The sequence below is a fragment of the Ruditapes philippinarum genome, unplaced genomic scaffold (assembly GCF_026571515.1).
Source record: "Ruditapes philippinarum isolate M1 unplaced genomic scaffold, ASM2657151v2 ctg968_1_1_1_1, whole genome shotgun sequence".
NCBI lineage: Eukaryota > Metazoa > Mollusca > Bivalvia > Venerida > Veneridae > Ruditapes > Ruditapes philippinarum.
Genome location: NW_026857555.1, coordinates 177085 through 196459, shown reverse-complemented (window position 1 = coordinate 196459; position 19375 = coordinate 177085). Strand labels below are relative to the sequence as shown.

The 19375-nt window shown below is 35.8% G+C and overlaps 4 protein-coding genes across 4 annotated transcripts; 2 read left to right on the top strand and 2 right to left on the bottom strand.

The window, feature by feature from the left end:
* Positions 1-594: 594 nt before the first annotated feature.
* On the bottom strand, positions 595-2424 carry LOC132750151 (uncharacterized). Its single transcript, XM_060740097.1, has one exon. The coding sequence runs from the start codon at positions 2422-2424 to the stop codon at positions 595-597; it is 1830 nt and encodes a 609-aa protein (XP_060596080.1).
* A 2574-nt stretch (positions 2425-4998) lies between these two features.
* On the top strand, positions 4999-5805 carry LOC132750150 (uncharacterized; the record flags this gene model as incomplete). Its single annotated transcript, XM_060740096.1, has 2 exons — positions 4999-5380; positions 5624-5805. Coding segments are annotated over 2 exons (492 nt in total), but the record flags the coding sequence as incomplete, so codon positions are not given.
* Positions 5806-9936: 4131 nt separating this feature from the next.
* Positions 9937-11073, top strand: LOC132750142 (short-chain collagen C4-like). The gene is made up of 2 exons (XM_060740082.1): positions 9937-10603; positions 10892-11073. Exons 1-2 carry the CDS (start codon positions 10009-10011, stop codon positions 10999-11001), a joined length of 705 nt encoding a protein of 234 aa, XP_060596065.1. The 5' UTR covers positions 9937-10008; the 3' UTR covers positions 11002-11073.
* Positions 11074-16057: 4984 nt separating this feature from the next.
* On the bottom strand, positions 16058-17206 carry LOC132750141 (E3 SUMO-protein ligase ZBED1-like). The gene is made up of 2 exons (XM_060740081.1): positions 16859-17206; positions 16058-16666 (listed from the first exon to the last, which is right to left on the bottom strand). Exons 1-2 carry the CDS (start codon positions 16881-16883, stop codon positions 16260-16262), a joined length of 432 nt encoding a protein of 143 aa, XP_060596064.1. The 5' UTR covers positions 16884-17206; the 3' UTR covers positions 16058-16259.
* Positions 17207-19375: the final 2169 nt, after the last annotated feature.

Below are 19375 nucleotides of genomic sequence, written 5' to 3'. Positions count from 1 at the left end.
ACAGTGTTCGGGCAATTTTATTACAAGTATTTTATTTGGTGTAAGAGCATCCATTTTTTTATCTCTATCTAAGAAAGAGTACAAAAGAACCACGATTTCATCGACAATCTGAACAAAGGTTGTGCCCAAGAATATTACAATAAAGTAAAAAAGTTTTGGAGTTTCTTTTTTGTTATCTTAGCCAAGCAAGTTGATGGCTTCATTTATATACAATATATATACGAGTATGTATAAACAAAGGCATGTTTCTTTTCCGGTTATAATGACTGGTAAATATTAAAAACTGTCCCTGGCAATGTAAATGGTTTTGTGAAAAAATGCTTAATATTGAATATGTTACAGTACACATGTGTCATTTTTAATGTTCAGAATCGTTCCTTAACTCTTAGGAAAAGAACTGAACTTTTTTCATGACATTGTGTCTGACATGTCAAAACTCAAAATATATTTGTGGAAACATGAACTGAACTTTTTTCATGACGTTGTATCTGACATGTCAAAACTCAAAATATATTTGTGGCAATATGAAGTCAATCAAACCGAGTCTGCAATTTTTCTGCTTTCTTTGTAGTTGATGATCCTCGACGGCGTTTGTCAAGCCATTGAAAAAACATTCATTACGCTACTTCCTGCACATGCGACATAAAGGTGTTTCTTCCTTTTTGTTTCTCTCACAGTTACAGAACAAGGAGCTCCTTTTAGCCAATCAGAGATTACTAAAGTGTCCCATTTACGGCTACCCCGATGTATGATCTTAACGTCATTCGAGCCGGACGAAGCTATAATTAACTTGTCATCCCTAGTCATCACCAAACCAAGGGGCCACCCAGGACTCATATCAACCGTTCCGTGTAACTTTCCTTTTTGATCAATTTTAACTATTCTCTGCAATGAAAAATCAGATACATAAATCAATTTTCCGAGCTTTGTCACAACCATGTATAATGGATTCTTGAACAAAGTAATTTGACCTTTGAATGACTCTATAGATCTGCACATTATTCCATCTTTAGTCATCACTTTGATGCAGGGTCTTATTCCACTGTAAGACACGTAAATCTTACTACTTACGTAACATATCGCCCGGCAGTCTTTTTGTGTCAATATGTAACCAGTTTTTACAAGTTCTGGCCCTAATGTTTTGTCGACTATATCTACATGTTGCAGTTTCCCTTTGCTTGGGCATGTCACTAGAATCTGACTTTTTGAAATTGTCGTCAGGTCCCAGATTGAGCATCCTGCATCAACCTCTGTTATTGCAACGTCGGCTTTTGAAAACAGTTTTATTTTATTACTTTCAGAATCGATGACTGCAAGTTTGCCACCAGGTAAAGGGCACATCGCTGACACTTCAACTTTATTATTGACGTTTTCAGACATGCTTATATCAAACCGTTTTGGTCGTTCGTCAGTTATTAATCTCTTTTTAAAGTGAGTTGACGTTCTGGTAAGAGCTCGACTAGAACGGCCACTCTGTAAAGATGAAACAAATGTAGCCATACGAATCGCCTGAGGGCGGAACGCAGGTCTGAATCGTCGACTTGCAGACGATAATTTTGAACGTCTGCAAGGTGTCTGCGTTGCTGGTGAATGCGATTCTTCAGGTGTTTTTATATTTTGTGTCTTTTCTGTCAAAATCGGCAATGAAACTCTGTTATGTTTTAAATTTCGAGATAGTGATACACTTCCCTGATTTTCACAGAAATAAATTCCTGATATCACAGTTTTTAACTCACCATATATATCCTCCGATCTCTCATCCTCTGATATTTCACTAAGAACGTTATAAAACGATTTAAGATCCTTTTTTACTTGGTGAAGAACCTCGAACGTCCCTAATTCATTCCTATTAGTAATGTGATAACTAAAATCTTTCAAGTAATGGTCAATTTCCTCTGCTACCCAAGAAGATTGATCAGTCATAATTTTTTCGATTTGATCTAGATTATTCTTATATCTATCCATGCCTTTGCCAACCTCAGTACTAAGCGCAAGTCTTGTAGACTGTAACATTGTCCACCTTTTAGATAACTGTAATACACTTCTCTTCTCTTGTCGATGCTGCAGCTTCTTTAATCGTCTGTTTTCCTTCAATCTCTCAAACACAGATTTAAGCGTATTCAGTTCCTTTAATGTTGTTTCTAACTCCTTGGACTCAAGAATGCCTTTAGCCACGTGTTCAATTCTTTCCACGTGACATTTCACGTGATTTTTGTGCTTGCATTGTTTGCATAGTAAAATGTCGTCTCCCCGGCAATATAAAGTGACATGACGCTCTTCGCAACTGCACATGCTCGTTTCGGACCATTCGGATGACATTTTCTTTTCAATTCGCGTTGGCTTTAATGACGTCATCTTATAAATCGTTTGAGAAACAGTCTTCTCAGACATACTGCTATTTATAGCACTCCTTAAAGTCTCCATCTGTGATAAAAATAATGTGTATCAAAATCTACAATGTATCTAGGTTTTCATTAAAACTTGAAATACGTTATATCAATGTAAAGTTTATATTACTGTGTTCCTAACACGTCTGTAATGAAAGAGCAGTATATTAACATTTTATATTGTGTATTGTTTTAAGAATCACCGGTCCATTGATTACGGTGTATCAAATAACAAAGGAGTCCTTTGTCTTATCATTTTACAACTTTTGTTTGCAGACGACCATATAATTATGATTACCTATAGGATTAGTCGCGTGGTAAGGTACAAAATGATAAAAACAAGAACGAAAAAAACAAAAAAACAATCGCATGTGCCTGAAAATAAAAACACTACATATGACATATTAAAATAATAATATCGGTTAAAAAACATAGTTTATAAGTTTATTTGAATCTCATGAATGTACAGTTAAAATACATATAAAATACAATAATCAATGTGCATTACAAATCAATAAGATTCATAAGGCACTACTAAAGTATATGACGATAGAAGAAAGAAAATGCGTTTTGTCTTATTATGAATAATAAAAATTTAAATGGACAATTGTGTTATTACACATGCACAACGCGCTAACTTTTTAAAAATAAGATACCTGTATTAATCAATGCAAAAATGAACTCCTCCTTTAGTTTAAAGACACATGCGTATTACCTACTCGGCACTGAGGTTAATAGTTAACTGGGTATTTTGAATGCAGACTGCAGTTAATAATTGTTCTCTTTTTGTATAGATAAACTTTTATGCTAGAAGTAAATGAAGACTCGTCTAGTTATTCATTTACAATCATGATTATTCCGTAAAATAATTTACTAACAGTGTTTAGATTGATGAACACAGATGTCCGAGATGCATCCTTGATAGGCACCGCCTCCTAGGATGTTTAAATTTGCTTTTATCAACAGATGCCCGTGTCCAATTAAAATAAAAACACTTACGGATGGTCAAGTTTTGCATCTACTGTGGTTCTATTCTATTGTGATGACAGCTCTGTATGCTAACGCATTGATTATTGGAATTTATTGCTGTGAATATTTTACAATCCGAAGGTAAAATGAATTCGATATTTTAGTATATATACTCATAAATGTTTTTTTTTTTTTTTTTTTTATTTATTTATTTACCTGTAATCTTATGAAAATTGATCCGGTGCATACATGCAAGACAGAAACAATGTCACAAGAAGACGATTGTATCGCTTGCGAAAAACTAGATACTGTTGTCTTTATCACTCAACAGTTGAAACTGTTTAGAAGACATTGCGGAAATTGAGATCTGCCAAAGTTTATGGGTCATGGTGATGGATACGGTTTAATGTTACTTTTGGTCTTTGAGATAATCGATAGCAATTCTGAAATAAGCTAGACGTACGAGAGTAATGAAAACAGAGACAGTGACATAATTTCAAATTTGTTTAATTCAGTCTGATAATATATTGTCTTGAAAGTACCTGGCAAATGAAACAACACTGACACCACTTTATACTGACTTGCTGGCCAAAGAGAAACAATGTAATGTAAAAGCAACTCGATCCTACATTTCTCATGGGATTTTAACAAACTTGTCACAAAACTATTGTTGTGGTTGTGTATCCGTCCGTCAGCAAATTCATGTTAAAATTTCACATAAGCTTAGCTGTTCAAACTCTTAACTGGGGACGGTGTTTTTCTCTCTCTCACCTTTTCTCTTGTTCCATCTAGTTTTAATATAACAGAGAAATACTCATATGTGTGGAACTCTTCCTACATTTTATACGGGATTTCCAGAGCTATTGTTTAAGTGTCCTGACTCATATTGTTACGGGAAATATTATTAAATCAAACCAATTTTGGGACAAATTATGGCTCTTATACGTTGTGTTAACATATATGTTAGTTATAAGACTTTTGTGCACAAAAACTCTGAAAGTTTTGAATGAATTAACCAACTTTTATTTCCAGAAACCTGATTTTTATCCGAGGTAATATTTTTCAACAATTATGTACGACCACAAGTTAGTTGTAACATTTTGTTTAAGGACAAATGGATACCATGCCCCCTTTGACTTTGATTACATGAAACAGCAAGCATATCTAGGTCTGAGTGTTAAACTATTGCAACTTATTTAAAATCAAAAGGATATTAAAAGAGTTTTGGGGGTTAGGGTTAGGGTTGCGTTCATTGAACGCCGCCTTTTCTTGTTGATCTTGTTTTTCATATTTTGCACTGAGTCTGTCAAATATTAATAAAGAAGATAAGATAAGTAGATAACATGTTACACATAAATAAAGACTTATAAACTTAAAGACATATTGAAACGACATTTCAAAAGAAATTGTGAGCACTAGCACTGCAACATGCGTACAATTTCAAACTTGATTTACATTTTTACATTGTGTGCCTTGTCGTCTGCTTTAAACTCGCAACAGCGATTTATTGAAGAACAGAATGACATCATAACGGAACTTAACAATCTGAAAAGCGAAATGGCCGCATTGAAAGCCTTAGTTGGACATACGTACATCCGGTGGGGAAGACCTACGTGTTCGTCTATGAATGGAACAGAAATGATATACCGTGGTTACATACCTAGGAGACAGGTGGAACCAATCAGGAGGCGGGTCAAATCACCTATGTGTCCCCGAAATACCATCTTGGGGCAAATACGTCGATGGTTATAACAACGGAGCTGAAGTTCGAGGAACGGAGATTGAAGTTGATGGTAGTGTTTCAACACAGTTGTTTGGTAAACCTGTATTCAACCAGGACATTCCATGTGCAGTGTGTCGAGCAAACCGTGCATCTCATGTCATGATACCTGGTAGAACCGACTGTTACTCTGGATGGACGAAGGAATATGGCGGTTATATTGTTGCAAGTAAACAAACTTGGGCTGCGAACAGTGATTACGTGTGTCTCGATTCGGGGCTCGAATTTGTTGTACACGGAGCAGGTATGTTATTTTCATTGAATAATATTGCTTCATTATCAACACCTTCCTTACTGTATGTAGCAATGAATTCAAACGAGTTGTCTGGAAAAAAAAGAATACATCAATAAAAAAGAGAAAGAAACAGAAAATAAGAAATTGACTAGGATTAAGCGACATATTTTATTGGAACGAAAAACGTAAAGGGAATTATTAAAAGTACTAGTATTATCTGTAAAAGCATTTTTACTTTTCATACGGCGTCAGGTGATGACGAAGAACACATTGTAAAGCCAGCAGAAGTGCGCTGTGGATCTCTTGCGTGTCCCCCTTATGTAGATGGTAAAGAATTGGCATGTGTCGTCTGCACAAAATGAATTACGGACATGAAAATTCCATTTCACTTATGTTTCTCTTTTTAATAGAGCAATAAAATAATTATTATTTTCTTTACTTGTTTACTCTGTAGTTTTATCTCCTTGGATTTTTTTCTTTTCATTTTAATCAGATATCGGTATAAGAGTTGTAATATCAAAGTCAAGATAGAGAGAAATAAAGAATCCCTAAAGAAAGCACAAAACGACAAAATTGAAAATGTTGCGGCTCGGTTTGGTTGAGCCTGTTCATGGACGCCAATGGAAAGTGCAAGTTACCGTCCACAGCCCCTAGCACCGACTTAAGCAGTATTCAACATGTAACATGTAATGGTAAAATTTGGAACCTTGTAACATCCGCAGATGTGTTCATACAGCGACTATCATGGAATCCTTAATGTGACACGTCAGTGTCATTAAATATGAAAAACAAAAACATCAATTCTATAAAAAGCGCCGTAATGTCCCCAAGTAAACATAAACGAGATAACAATGGGCGGACTAAATAAAATGGGCTTTTCAAAGGGGGTCAGATGTATTGAAGCCTGCATATCACAGATAAGCTGTCAAAGGACAAATTTAAAAAAAACAGGTCACATATCCTTAGGGTAATAAAATAGTATTCAAGTGAGGAATACTGGAACCACCCAACTAGATAATAGCCAAATAGAAAAAATCCAAAAGACATCTTTGTTTAATTTTATACATAGATATAAGTTTATAGAGAAAACAAATATTCTAATATTTATAGTGTTTAGATTAATGAACACAGATGTCCAAGATGCATCCTTGATAGGCACCGCCTCCTAGGATGTTTAAATTTGCTTTTATCAACAGATGGCTGTATCCAATTAAAATGAAAATACTAACTGATGGTCAAGTTTTGTATCTACTGTGGTTCTGGTGACAGCTCTGTATGTTAACGCATTGATTAGTGGAATTTATTGCTGTGAATGTTTTATAATCCGAAGATAAAATGAATTCGATATTTTAGTTTATATACTCATATTTTTTTTATTTACCTGTAATCTTATGAAAATTGATCCGATACATACATGCAAGAAAGAAACAATGTCACAAGAAGACGATTGTATGCTTGCAAAAAACTAGATATTGTTGTCTTTATCACTCAACAGTTGACACTGTTTAGAAGACATTGCGGAAATTGAGATCTGCCAAACATGATGGGTCATGGTGATGGATCCGGTTTAATGTTACTTATGGTCGGTAGTAATTCTGAAATAAGCGAGACCTACGAGAGTAATGAGAACAGTGATATAATTTTAAATTTGTTTAATTCGGTGTGATTATATTTTGTTTAAAAAGTACCTGGCAAATGAAACAACACTGACACCACCTTATACTGACTTGCTGGCCAAAGAGAAACAACTCGATCCAACATTTCTCATGGGATTTCCACAAAACTTTCACAAAACTATTGTGAAGTAAAGCATTTCGAAAGTTTAATGTTCTGTCCGTAGTTGTGTATCCGTCCATTAGCAAATTCGTGTTTAATACATAAAACCAACTGTTCAATCTCTACACTGGGGACGTTGTTTTTTCTCTCACTTTTCCCCTGTATACATATCTCGTCCATCTAATTCCTTTTAATGTAACAGAGAAATACTCAGCTATGTTAGAAAAAGTTTAATCTAGAACAATTCAAAGTTTTATTGCAAAGTGGAATGTTAATGTTACATCTGAAAGAAGTAGAAGCGGGTCGGTGGGAACAAACTGCGCTCATATAGGCATTTTAAGACAACTTTTGGAACTGAGGAATATTGCAAATAGAATAGAGAAAGCAAGAATCCCTAAAGAAAGTCCAACACAACATAACTGAAAATGTTGCAGGCTCGGTTTGATTGAGCCTGTTCATGGACGGTACTGTAAAGTGCAAACTACCGTCCACGCCCCCTAGCACCGGCTTAAGCAGAATTCAACATTTAAAATGAATTGGTACAATTTTGAATTTAGAAACATCCGCAGATGTGTTCATATGGCGGTTATCATGGAACCTTCAATGTGACACTAAGTGCCATTCCATGAAAAGCGGCTAATGGTCCCCAAGTAAAAAAATGCGTGTGCCCTAAACGAGAAAACAATGGGCGGAACTAAATAAAATGGAATTTTGAAAGGGGATCAGAGGTTACGAAGCCAGCATATCACAGATAATACGTCAAAAGACAAATTAAAAAAGCAGGCCACATATCCTAAGGGTGATTCAACAGTATTCAAATGAGGAATACTGGAACCACCCAACAAGAAAAACGGCAAATAGAAATAACTAAATAACCACAAGCACAACAATTACGTCGTGCTGAACGATCTTTAAGGATCGGAAATATAACATCTCTGATTGAATGTACAGGGCGACTTTTTACAGCCTCCACACAGCACAAACAACGCTGATGTGGCGATAAAATAGAGAAATCATACTACGGCGCAGCCACAGGTCGCCTTTTGCTAAGTTCAGATGTGGAACTGCACCATTAAGAATAGAGACAGGCAGATATGAACGCCTACCAGTAAATGAAAGGCTCTGTCCTTTTTATAATGACAAGGTAGAAAGTGAATTTCACGCAGTAATGGAATGTTTAATGTTCGAAGACATTCGTGTAGATTTATTTGAAAAATGAGTGTCAAAAACCTACAATTTCACACATTGAAACACAACTATAGGGAAATTTATTTTTATATTCTCAAATACGAGTTGAGTGCGGTATATTGCCAAAACCTGCTTTGCCATACTGAAGACAAGGGTAACTTTCCTTTACAAATAAGAATACATAAATTGCTCCTTTTTGTGGTTTGTCTTTTTAGATAGTTTTTATCTTTAAAATATGTACATTGTTTATAAAAGATAACAGATAAATGTCTTTACTGGAATGTAGATTTTAAAATAAATGTTTTATCGACACTAAGACTGTGTTTTTAACACATATCAAACATTCAAATCGTGAATATGATTTTATAGTTTATATAGTCTTAAATAAATTTAATTGGACAGTATAAAATTTATAGTGAAAACAGTCTTGGGAAATTTTATTTGACAAGATATGGTTTAATAAATAACATACTTTCCAAGGTTAAATGATATATAATGGTTATTTTTTCTTCTAACCATTTGCATTTAAGTATTGTTTTATTCATTGTGTCCCATTTTATACCACAATGTAAACGTTTGTAAGAAAAACATGCAATAGTGTGACTATATTGATGTTATGTCATGAATGATAATGACTTGTGTAGCTGGGGAGGGGGACAATTCCTCAGTACATAAAACAGTAAACTGAAGTGATGTGGTCTTTGGAGTTGTCTCCCTTAGAAGCAAAAGAACGAAAATAGTCTCTAGAATGGCTTTTCATGTATCTTACGTTCACGAGGGCGGAACTGTTACACGAGAGATGGTGGAGTTCTTATGGTAACTTGTCAGGAACTGTCACGGTGTTCGTCTATATACTACAAAAACACTCTGAGCATGTTCGTCTTTAAAAAATTGAGTTTTAGGTGCTAAATTAAACTTTAATGATTAAGCTTGCCTTACATCTTGTATAATGTGTCAAAACTAATTCAAAGGCCATATTGTTCATCGCCTCTTGCTTAAAATCTGGTAGTTTTAAGTAAAATTTCCGCATTATTTGGCAGGTATTGACCTGTTTATTTCTGGTCTTAAAGAAGAAAATGACCATTTTGGACGAGTGGTTTTGTAGTATACAAATGTTTTCCGCCGAAATCCGTGACAGTTATCACAAGAACTCCTGACTAGTTATCATAAGAACTCCTTGTGTAACAGTTTCTCCCCCGTGATGTTTGTGTTTTATGTTTTATATATATTTTTATGCATACGTGTAAAGATGAGACTGAAATAAATAAATAAATAGAAATAAAACTTTTCTGTGTACATGTACAAAACCTTTGAAATTTTTGAAGGGATTAACCTATTCTTGTTTCCGGAAACCTGATTTTTGTCCAAGGTAATATTTTTCAACAATTATGCACGACCACAAGATAGTTGTGACAAGTTTTGTCTAAGAACAAAAGGGTCTCATGCCCCCTATGACTTTGATTACATGAAACAGCAAGCATATTGTCGTTTGAGTGTTAAACTGTTGTAAATTATTTTAAATCAAATCGATATTAAACAGTTTTGCACTGAGCCTGTTGATAAAGAAGATAAGATAAGTAGTTAACATGTTACACGTAGATAAAGACTTATAAATTTAAAGACATACTGTTCAAAACATTTTCAAAAGAAATTGTGGGCACTAGCACTGCAACATGCGTACAATTTCAAACTTGATTTACGTTTTCACAGTGTGTGCCTTATCGTCTGCTTTAAAAAAGCAACAGCGATTTCTTGAAGAAGAGAATGACATCTTTACGGAACTTAACAATTTGAAAAGCGAAATGGCAGCATTGAAAGCCTTAATTGGACACACCTACATCCGGTGGGGAAGAACGTCGTGCTCATCTAACAATGGAACAGAAAAGTTATACAGTGGTTACATGGTAGGAGACAAGTGGGACCAATCAGGAGGCGGGTCAAATCACCTGTGTGTCCCCGAAATACCATCGTGGGGCAAATACGTGGATGGTTATAACGGTGGAGCTGAAGTTCGAGGAACAGAAATTGAAGTTGATGATAGTGTTTCAACACAGTTGTTTGGTAAACCTTCATACAACCAGGACATTCCATGTGCAGTGTGTCGAGCAAACCGTGCATCTCATGTCATGATACCTGGAAGAACCGACTGTTACTCTGGATGGACGAAGGAATACAGTGGTTATATTGTTGCTAGTAAACCAACTTGGGCTGCGAACAGTGATTACGTGTGTCTCGATTCGGGGCTCGAATTTGTTGTACACGGAGCAGGTTGATTTTTATTATAGAAAAATATTGCTTCATTATCAACACCTCCAAAACTGTATACATGTAGCAATGAATTACAAGTTGACTAAAAATATATTTAAAAAATAAATACATACATAATAATTAAAAGAAACAAAACAAAAGAAATAGACTCGGCATAATCTTTTTATTAAGCAACATATTTCATTTTAACGAGAATGTGATAAGAAACGTATTTGGTGTTGTATAAAAAGAATGATTGAAAGTACGTGTATTATCTGTTAAAGCTTTTTACTTTTAATATGGCTTCAGGTGATGACGAAGAACACGTTGTGAAGCCAGCAGAAGTGCGTTGTGGATCTCTTGCGTGCCCCCCTTATGTAGATGGTAGAGAATTGGCATGTGTCGTCTGCACAAAATAAATTACGGACATGAAAATTCCATTTTACTTATGTTTCTGCTTTTAATAGAGCAATAAAACAAGTAATTGCTTTCCTTGTTCTCTGTCGTTTTATCTTCCAGAAATAATTTTGCTTTTTCAATAAGATATCAGTAAGAGATGTAGTATCAAAGTAAAAACTTCTTTGATATGTTTCATCTCATATTTTATAAATATGATTGTATAGAGAGTACACATATTCTAAACTTTGTTTCTATTGTGCAAAAGGACAACAGAACAATGTTTCCCCCAGTGAGGCCTAAGAATACCAACACAGTCCTTAATAAATAGTCATCGGCTTAACAACCCGTTTTTCAGACAAGAGGAAAGGTAACATTCTAAAAGGTACAAAAAAAGTTTACGTAACCATGTTCCTTCCAATTTTTTTTACAGTCAGAAGTATAAAATATATTAGGAATGGCCGTCAAAATAATGATTTAAGTATAATATGATGGCAGCCGTATTCTTTAAATTTGGTTTACTATAAGATAGTTTGGCCTGTTTACTTACCGTGTTACCACTGCACAGATTCGGCATTAATTTTGATATACACGGTGAGATCGGCGACATTATTTTTTTCTTTTATCATATTCTGGGACGATGAAAAGTTTAAATACATTTAATGAAGCAGTTATTATTCTGACTAACGCTGTAGCAAATGTCCTAAACAAACTCTTTCTCTCTCCGTCCGTTCGTCCGATTGTGCTTATATTTAGTTTTATTTGGCTTTGGGAACAAACAGTAAATTCTCTTTGATGCTATCCATTCCGTAAAAATTTGGGGCTTACTTGGTTTTATGTGGCTGAGACGAAAATTTAATAGCCTCCTTAACCCCTAATGAATTAATTAGCTACAATACAGTGAAGAATAAATACTTGAAAGTAAAAGCACAACTTGTCACATAATATACCACCGCCTAATTGAATGGATCATGATCAGACAGGATAACAATATAACTTGGAAGCTGGTTTCAAAGAGTGATACAATGGGGACAAGAACTTGGTCTAGTGCAACTTGTATTTTCAAAAATGACGCTTTTAAAGTCAGCCTTAACTTTCACGATCGAGTACTTACGGCAACTTTCTACGAAAAAAAAAATATTTAAATCAAATTAGAATAAATATACATGTAGTCATAAGCAATACATTTCAACTTATCAGATTCTATCGTGAGATGGACCGAGGCAAACATACCATGGACCATCAAAACAAACTACATACAAAATATAAAGCAAAATACAAAATACTTCACAACCAGTTTCAATCAGTTTTACAGTAGTAAAATCAAGGATATGACAGATACAGTTATAAAGATACACAAATATCAAAGTTATAACTCTCATCAAGATAAAAGGCAGGACGGAGATTCAGTAATCTTAACACGGCCAGATCGAATACGACGATCGTTATAGAGACGGTCAGCAAAGAAATGTCCCCGATTCCAAAAGTATCTGCAATTAAGCACATTGCAAAAATTGGAAACTACATGTAGCACAGTATATAAGAAAGATCAAGGTCAGACCCAGCTAACCACCATCCAATATCTCTGTGTAAATCTAGTTTCTCTTCCAATATGACCAATTATTTAACGCCGAACAGTATTTTCTTTGAACTGCAGCATGGTTTACAGCAAAAGAGGTCCTGTCAATCTGAAATTTTAATGTTAGCAGATGACATATTCTAATCTGTCAGTCAAAAGTCAAGATGTCCTCGCAGTTTTTGACTTCTCAAAAGCACACATCTGCAGATGTTTCTAAATTCAAAATTCATCATTTTCGTGTTTAAATGTTGTATTCTGCTTAAGCCGGTGCTAGGGGGCGTGGACGGTAATTAACTTGCACTTTCTAGTACTGAGCATGAACGGGCTCAATCAAACCGAGTCTGCAACATTTTACTATTTTGTCGTGTTGGGCTTTCTTTTGGGATTCTGTTTTTCTCTATTTCTATTTGTTATGATAAACCAAGAAAAACCCCTCTATAAGCTGCATTTCTATGGTATAAGGAGAGTAACTCTCAAATGGATTAAGTTTTTCTTAGACAATAGGTCACAATCAGTAGTTACTGTTGTAAATTGGTTTGTATTAAATACTTTCCCAGTCTCCTTAGGTGTCCCCAGAGTTCGATGTTAGGAGGTCGATCTCCGGTTTCTTATCTATATAAATGATCTCCCTGACTTCGTAAATCACTATAAAGTTCAATTCTTTGCAGACGACACAGAACTCTGTATATATTTCTTTTTCTGTAGCTTCTCACTTCTTCCACACACCAGCTTGAAACATATAGGAATCAAAATGGGACATGGAATTCAATCCCTCAAAATGTCAAGTCATTCAGACAACAAAAAGGAAAACTTAAGTACCAACAAAATATACTTTGCGCAAAACAATCCTAGAATCAGTACTATCAGCAAAATACCTTGGTGTTCCTCTTTGTTCCTAGTCTCATTTCTTTAATCCCCCCTTCCCCGGGTCTCATGCCCCCCCCCCCTTCCCTTGTGCCATTTGACTTCCTGGGCTTATTATTCAATCATTTATTTGTTTTCTTTGAATTCCTTATCATTTACAAATTATTTCCTATTATTCAATCATTTGTTTGTTTTCTTTGAATTCCTTATCAGTTACAAATTATTTATCATTTTAGTGATTAGCCTGTCCGTGCCCTGCCTTGTGCCCTGTCCTGTTTTTGTTTGGGGTCCGCTTGGGCTCCTTGCCTTGCTGGGTCGGTGGGGTTGCGTTTATTGAACGCCGCCTTGTTTATCAAATTTTACACTATCTTGTACGTACACTCACACTGTCAACATTGTAAAAAAGCAAACCTTACACAAGGCTCCCTGCGATGAAACATCAAGGTCCACTCTGAACCACTTAAAAAACGGCCTACACGACAAGTCCGACCAATCTTAAGTACAGTTCCATATGCAGTATACATTGAAGCTCTCATTGACCAGATTGAGTCTGTGCAGCGTCGTGCTGTCCGCTGGGTTAAAAAGAGTTCCAGTTGTGCATCAATTTTATCATGCCATTACTATGACAACTGCCTGATAAAGCCTGTCTGAGAACATCAACCTTTCTCAGTCAGTGACTTGAGAACACTATGTTCCTACGCCAGATCAGCATTGATGATGTTTATTGTTGGTATTGTTTAATTGACTTTGCTGAATATTTATGATAATACACAGAATATAAATTGTTAAAACAGATTGTACCAAAAATTGTGTTGTGTTATAAAATTATTGGTAAAAACCCTCGGACTACTTTTTTGGCGTAAAACCCTCTTGTGGTTACCGTACTTTCAGAAATTTAGCGCCCCGAATTAAAAAAATAAGATGCAAAGTCATAATAGAGGCATGATAAAAAGAATAACAGGTTACTGTCTTTTGAGGAAGGGATTTCTCAGACTCGGCTAGATATGGTCCGGAAGGGGCTCGGCAAGCCTCGCCACTTCCAGGACCATATCTAACCTCGTCTGAGAAACCCTTTCTCAAAAGACAGTAACCTGTTATTCTCTATGTCTCAGCCATGCTTGATTTTCTGAATGGTTGAGCCTAGAAAAAAAGACGAACAGATCAGCGCCTTATCTTGCTTCGAAACATATACTGCAAAATAAGGTTGCCATTTCCATACCAGACGTCAAACCAGTAACAAGATTACTAACATTTTTTGTATCGCAAATAAAGTTTTTGTTTAGCCGTTTCAAAACAAGTTGACTGTGAATGTTCCCTAAGTTATAGGTGGCGCGATAGCTCATTAAGTTAGACCACTGGCTGTCATTCCTGAGGTCCCGGGTTCGATCCTGGGTAACACCCTTGGGATTTTTCAGAGACACTAAGACTTTCAGTGTTTCCCACCTAACTAGAGGTGTACTGGTAAGAAATCAAGGTAATCCTCGCATGTATCAGTGCTACATAGCGTGTATATACACGTACTGGGCATGTAAAAAACAAGGGGTCTATTCAATAAGAATAGAATAGAATTATCTGAAGTGACTAGTCTATAGTCATGTCTCCGTCCCCGCGAGGGGTTTGACATTAATGGAAGATAGATAAGTACAATGGTCTAAATGAGCCGTTTTGTTTTTGGGCAGAAACGTCTTGTTTGCTTGACATGACTTGAAATCTTGAATCTTTTTGAAAATTAATTCATTTATTTAATTTATTTTTTTGGTTATGGTATATTATAAAACATGTTTATACTTATTTCTAAACAACTCAATTTTATTTAAATTGAGCCGGTTTACTAAAGGTCGATATGTCTGGGACCGAAATGTCTTAGGCCGAACTGACTTAGTTTCCTCCCCTTAGTAGTCTTTCTTTGGACATGCGCAGTGAAGGAAAACAACCGCCATCATTTGAAAGCAAGAAACTTGATCAGACTTGATCAAAATATAGACATCTAAATTATTTTAAAACAAAATGGCTAGCGCTCTGGTAAAGAAATTTTATTATATACACAGTTTAAGTCTGCTATGTATTTCATGTACATGTCGTATAATTTTTCTTACTCCGTAATTATTCGCCGTGATGCATAAAATTATTTATTTTTATCTGGAAACGATAATTTGTATTCTCGCAGTCTTCTGAATTAGACCTTTTTTCTGGATCTGCATGTTACGTTGCAGGGCCTTTCAGCATATAAACAACGGGGAGATAGGAGTGTCCAAATGTAATATGTCTGATCAAATTGAAGCTGTCTACTGTCTTAGCTTGTGCAACACTATCACTCGATTTATTCATGTTATTCCAATCAACAAATTAAAATTATTATTGTTATAACTATTACATAATTTGCAATTCTCAAAAGTCTTAGCTTTTACACTCTGCTAATATGAAATTAGGCAAAGCCTATGGACAGGGAAGTCGTTAAAAAATTCTTTCTTTCCGTTTTAAAGGTGTCATTTGGTATTACATGCACCGCTTCCGTTTTCACTCGGAACACTCGAAGATGATTATTTATCCGAAAAGTTGAGATTTGTTCCGTTATCGAAATACCCCGCCTACTATCATTGAGTTACATTGTAAATGGCGGTGCCCGACTATAGGGGTGCAACGATACAGCCAAACCCGTATTGCGATATATTGCGATATAGACAGCCTGTATTGCGATACGTATTGTGGTACAGTGTATACTAAAATAATTAAAGAAAACAGAAAAACGTAAGCTATATTTCAACTCTTCTTATTATTCTTTTAGAACACATACATGTATCTATAGAATGAATAAGTACCCTGTGTCCTTGGGGCTTTTTAAATGTTTTTCTTAAGAAATATCAACATGTCAACAACTTCTGGACTTAAAGCTGCCCTCTGGGCAGTTACAATATCCCCAGCAGTACTAAAGACACGTTCTGAAGGGACAGATGTAGCAGGGATACACAGTCTTTGACGTGCCAAGCTTGATACAAGAGGGAACTGCCATTCATTATTCTTCGTCCACACTAATGGATCGGATGACATTGGAACAAGTGGTTCAGTTTTAAAGTTTTCAATTTCAGCATTTGCACGTTCCATATCAGATTTAATTTGTGTTCTGTCCTCTCTCACAAAAATAACATCTCCTAGGATAGACGCTAAACCACCACTTTCACTGGGAGCTGACTGGGTAGTAATTGAAGCTGTGACTTCACTCACAGGAGGAACTGCTGGCTTAACATCTGAAATGAAATATGGTCAAGTGTTGTCAGCTAGCAAATGTACATCACAACTAGATATGCTCAAACTGTATAACATGTTTAACAGCCGGGGAAAACCTAAAAAAAAATTGTGTTTAGATACTAACAAAATGTAGACAAAGTGATGAAATTGAACAGTCATAGATGGTTAAAAAAATCTGCCAAATTAACTACCTGCAGAAGTGTCATTATCTGGCATGACTGGAAGTGGGGGTGTATGAGATGCCTCTCTCGTGACCACGTCTGCCTCTGGTTCTACCTTAACCTTCGCTGGTCTTGTGTTGGCTGCCAGTGAACAGATTCTGTGGTATGTGTCAAAGGCTTCCTGTTGTGTAAGGCATGAAGCCTTAAACCGAGGATCAAGTACTGTACACTCCTGTAAAAACTCGTTAATGCTGTTGTATCTGAAATACAAATCAATATCTTAAGGTACAGTTTAAATTAACCAACAACGGAAATTTAAAAGCAATTACTACTTTTTTCAAATGCACATGATGATTGCAATCTATGCTTCTACAGGATCTTTTCAGATAATATTATTTATTTTACTTGCATACAAAACACTTGATGTTGCGAGAACTAAAATTCATGGGTTTATGTTACCTAGGTTACTTGATAATTTACATTACAAAGTCCATACTGTGATATTCATCACAATTAATAATTTAATATTTCAGCAATAAAAAGTATATAATATACATGGGTAACGGTGTAAGTTAATAAAAATAAAAACTTACCTGCTGTTCAAGTCATTACGCATAGCCTGCTTCATCTGCTTGATAACTTCCATGTCTCCTTCCTTTACAATCAAATCGTGCGAGAGTAATTTCGTCTGCAGAGGGAGTATGATGGATACAGTTGGCATCGTCTCAGAACAAAGTACAGCTGTTATGGCTTTTATAGGCAAGAGGCAGGTCATGATCTGTTCTGCTGTAGTAATATCAGCGTCCGACAGTGTAGATATATCCCCGGCATTGGCACGAACAGATTTGTCAATGAGTGATGCATATACTGCAGGTTGCAATTCAAGGAATCTCTGCAACATGTCTGCTGCAGAATTCCATCTAGTCGGGACATCATTCATAAGCTTTAAGTCCTAACTGTTGTGTTTTCACTTTCAAGAAGGCAGTGGCAGTGGCTGTGGTGCTTCGGTGGAAAAATGATACTACGCGACGAACACTCCCCAAAATGCGTGACACCGTCGTTACCGTAAGGGCTTTCTGAGCAGCCAAGTTGAGAGTGTGGGCAAGCAACACGTGTAGTCTATAGCCGGGCAAGCCAAAGCCCGGACCCGCTTTGCGGGCCCGGTCCTTGACTTCCCCGTATTATTTGCTTGGACAGGCGTCAACTTCCCCGTCAAGTAGTCTTAGTTAGTCTGGTACCAGCCCCACGACAACCAAAATAATGAAAAAGGCAAAGCCTCAAAGTGTGCTCTTTGACAGAAATTATAGTACATCTAAAGGTCATTATAATTTAAAGCCATCAGCGGCTGCACATTTTATGTTTTCAATACACTTTGAACTAAGGGTGAAACGGTATATTGTACCGTTTTCACTCGGAACGGTACACGGCACGACAAATCACCCGCACAGCATTTTAGACCATTTTCAAGAGGAGTAATTATTTCAGTAAAAATCGCAGAAGATTAATTAAATCTGCGTAAGTGAGTTGTAAGTCCAAAATTTTGAATTTGAGGTGAATATATAATCGGGGAAAATGTCTTCTTTGACTGTAACTTCAATGCGCTGAATTTGTTTTTCCGACATATCCTTATTTTTGTAAAAAACGGTCATCAGCTGAAAGGGCCTTTGTGGACACACTTTTTGGCCAGCTGAAATTCATGAATAGATAATCTGATATCTTGGCACTTTTGCAAATAAAACCCATATTGTTGAAATCAGAATCCAAAATATTGTCAAAACGCTGCAACAGACGGCTATTTTGTTGGATATATTCCATACTGTCAACAGATATATTTAACTGTTCGTAAATAATATGATAATTTCTGTTATGAATGTGTAATATGAGAGTAAAGTAAAATAATTTTTATATTCAATTTATGCTCATTATGACACATATTCGGCAAATTGTGTCATTTGATGAACATTTTTAATTTTACTATTAAACTTGAGTAAGTTATCCCAAATAGTTATCACTATACATATGATATCAGTGGTTTTTTTTTCACACAAAATATTCGGCGAAATTCTCCCCATTCCCCCCTCAAAATAGTATGGTTTTTTTCCCCCCTCAAAGCTGAAATTTTTCCCTATAATATGGCATCCCAAATTTGCCTGCAATGAATATCATTTTTTTTCCACTAACTGCCGAAAAATGCTTTATTTTATGCCTGTTAGACTTACTGTTAAGCAAGGTTTTTCATATAGGTAAGGGGAGCTACTCCTGGTATCCCAACAAGTTTATCATGTGACACATCAATATTTTAGATCCGTATAAAAATCCCCCTCCTATTGCATTTTTCCCCCTCCAATGGGCACCGACCCCCTTCCCCCAAAAGTGAAAAAAAAACACTGGACATTTTCAATAAAAATGTGATGTTTCTATTTCTTTTTTTGGTTATGGTATATTATAAAACATGTTTATACTTATTTCTAAACAACTCAATTTTATTTAAATTGAGCCGGTTTACTAAAGGTCGATATGTCTGGGACCGAAATGTCTTAGGCCGAA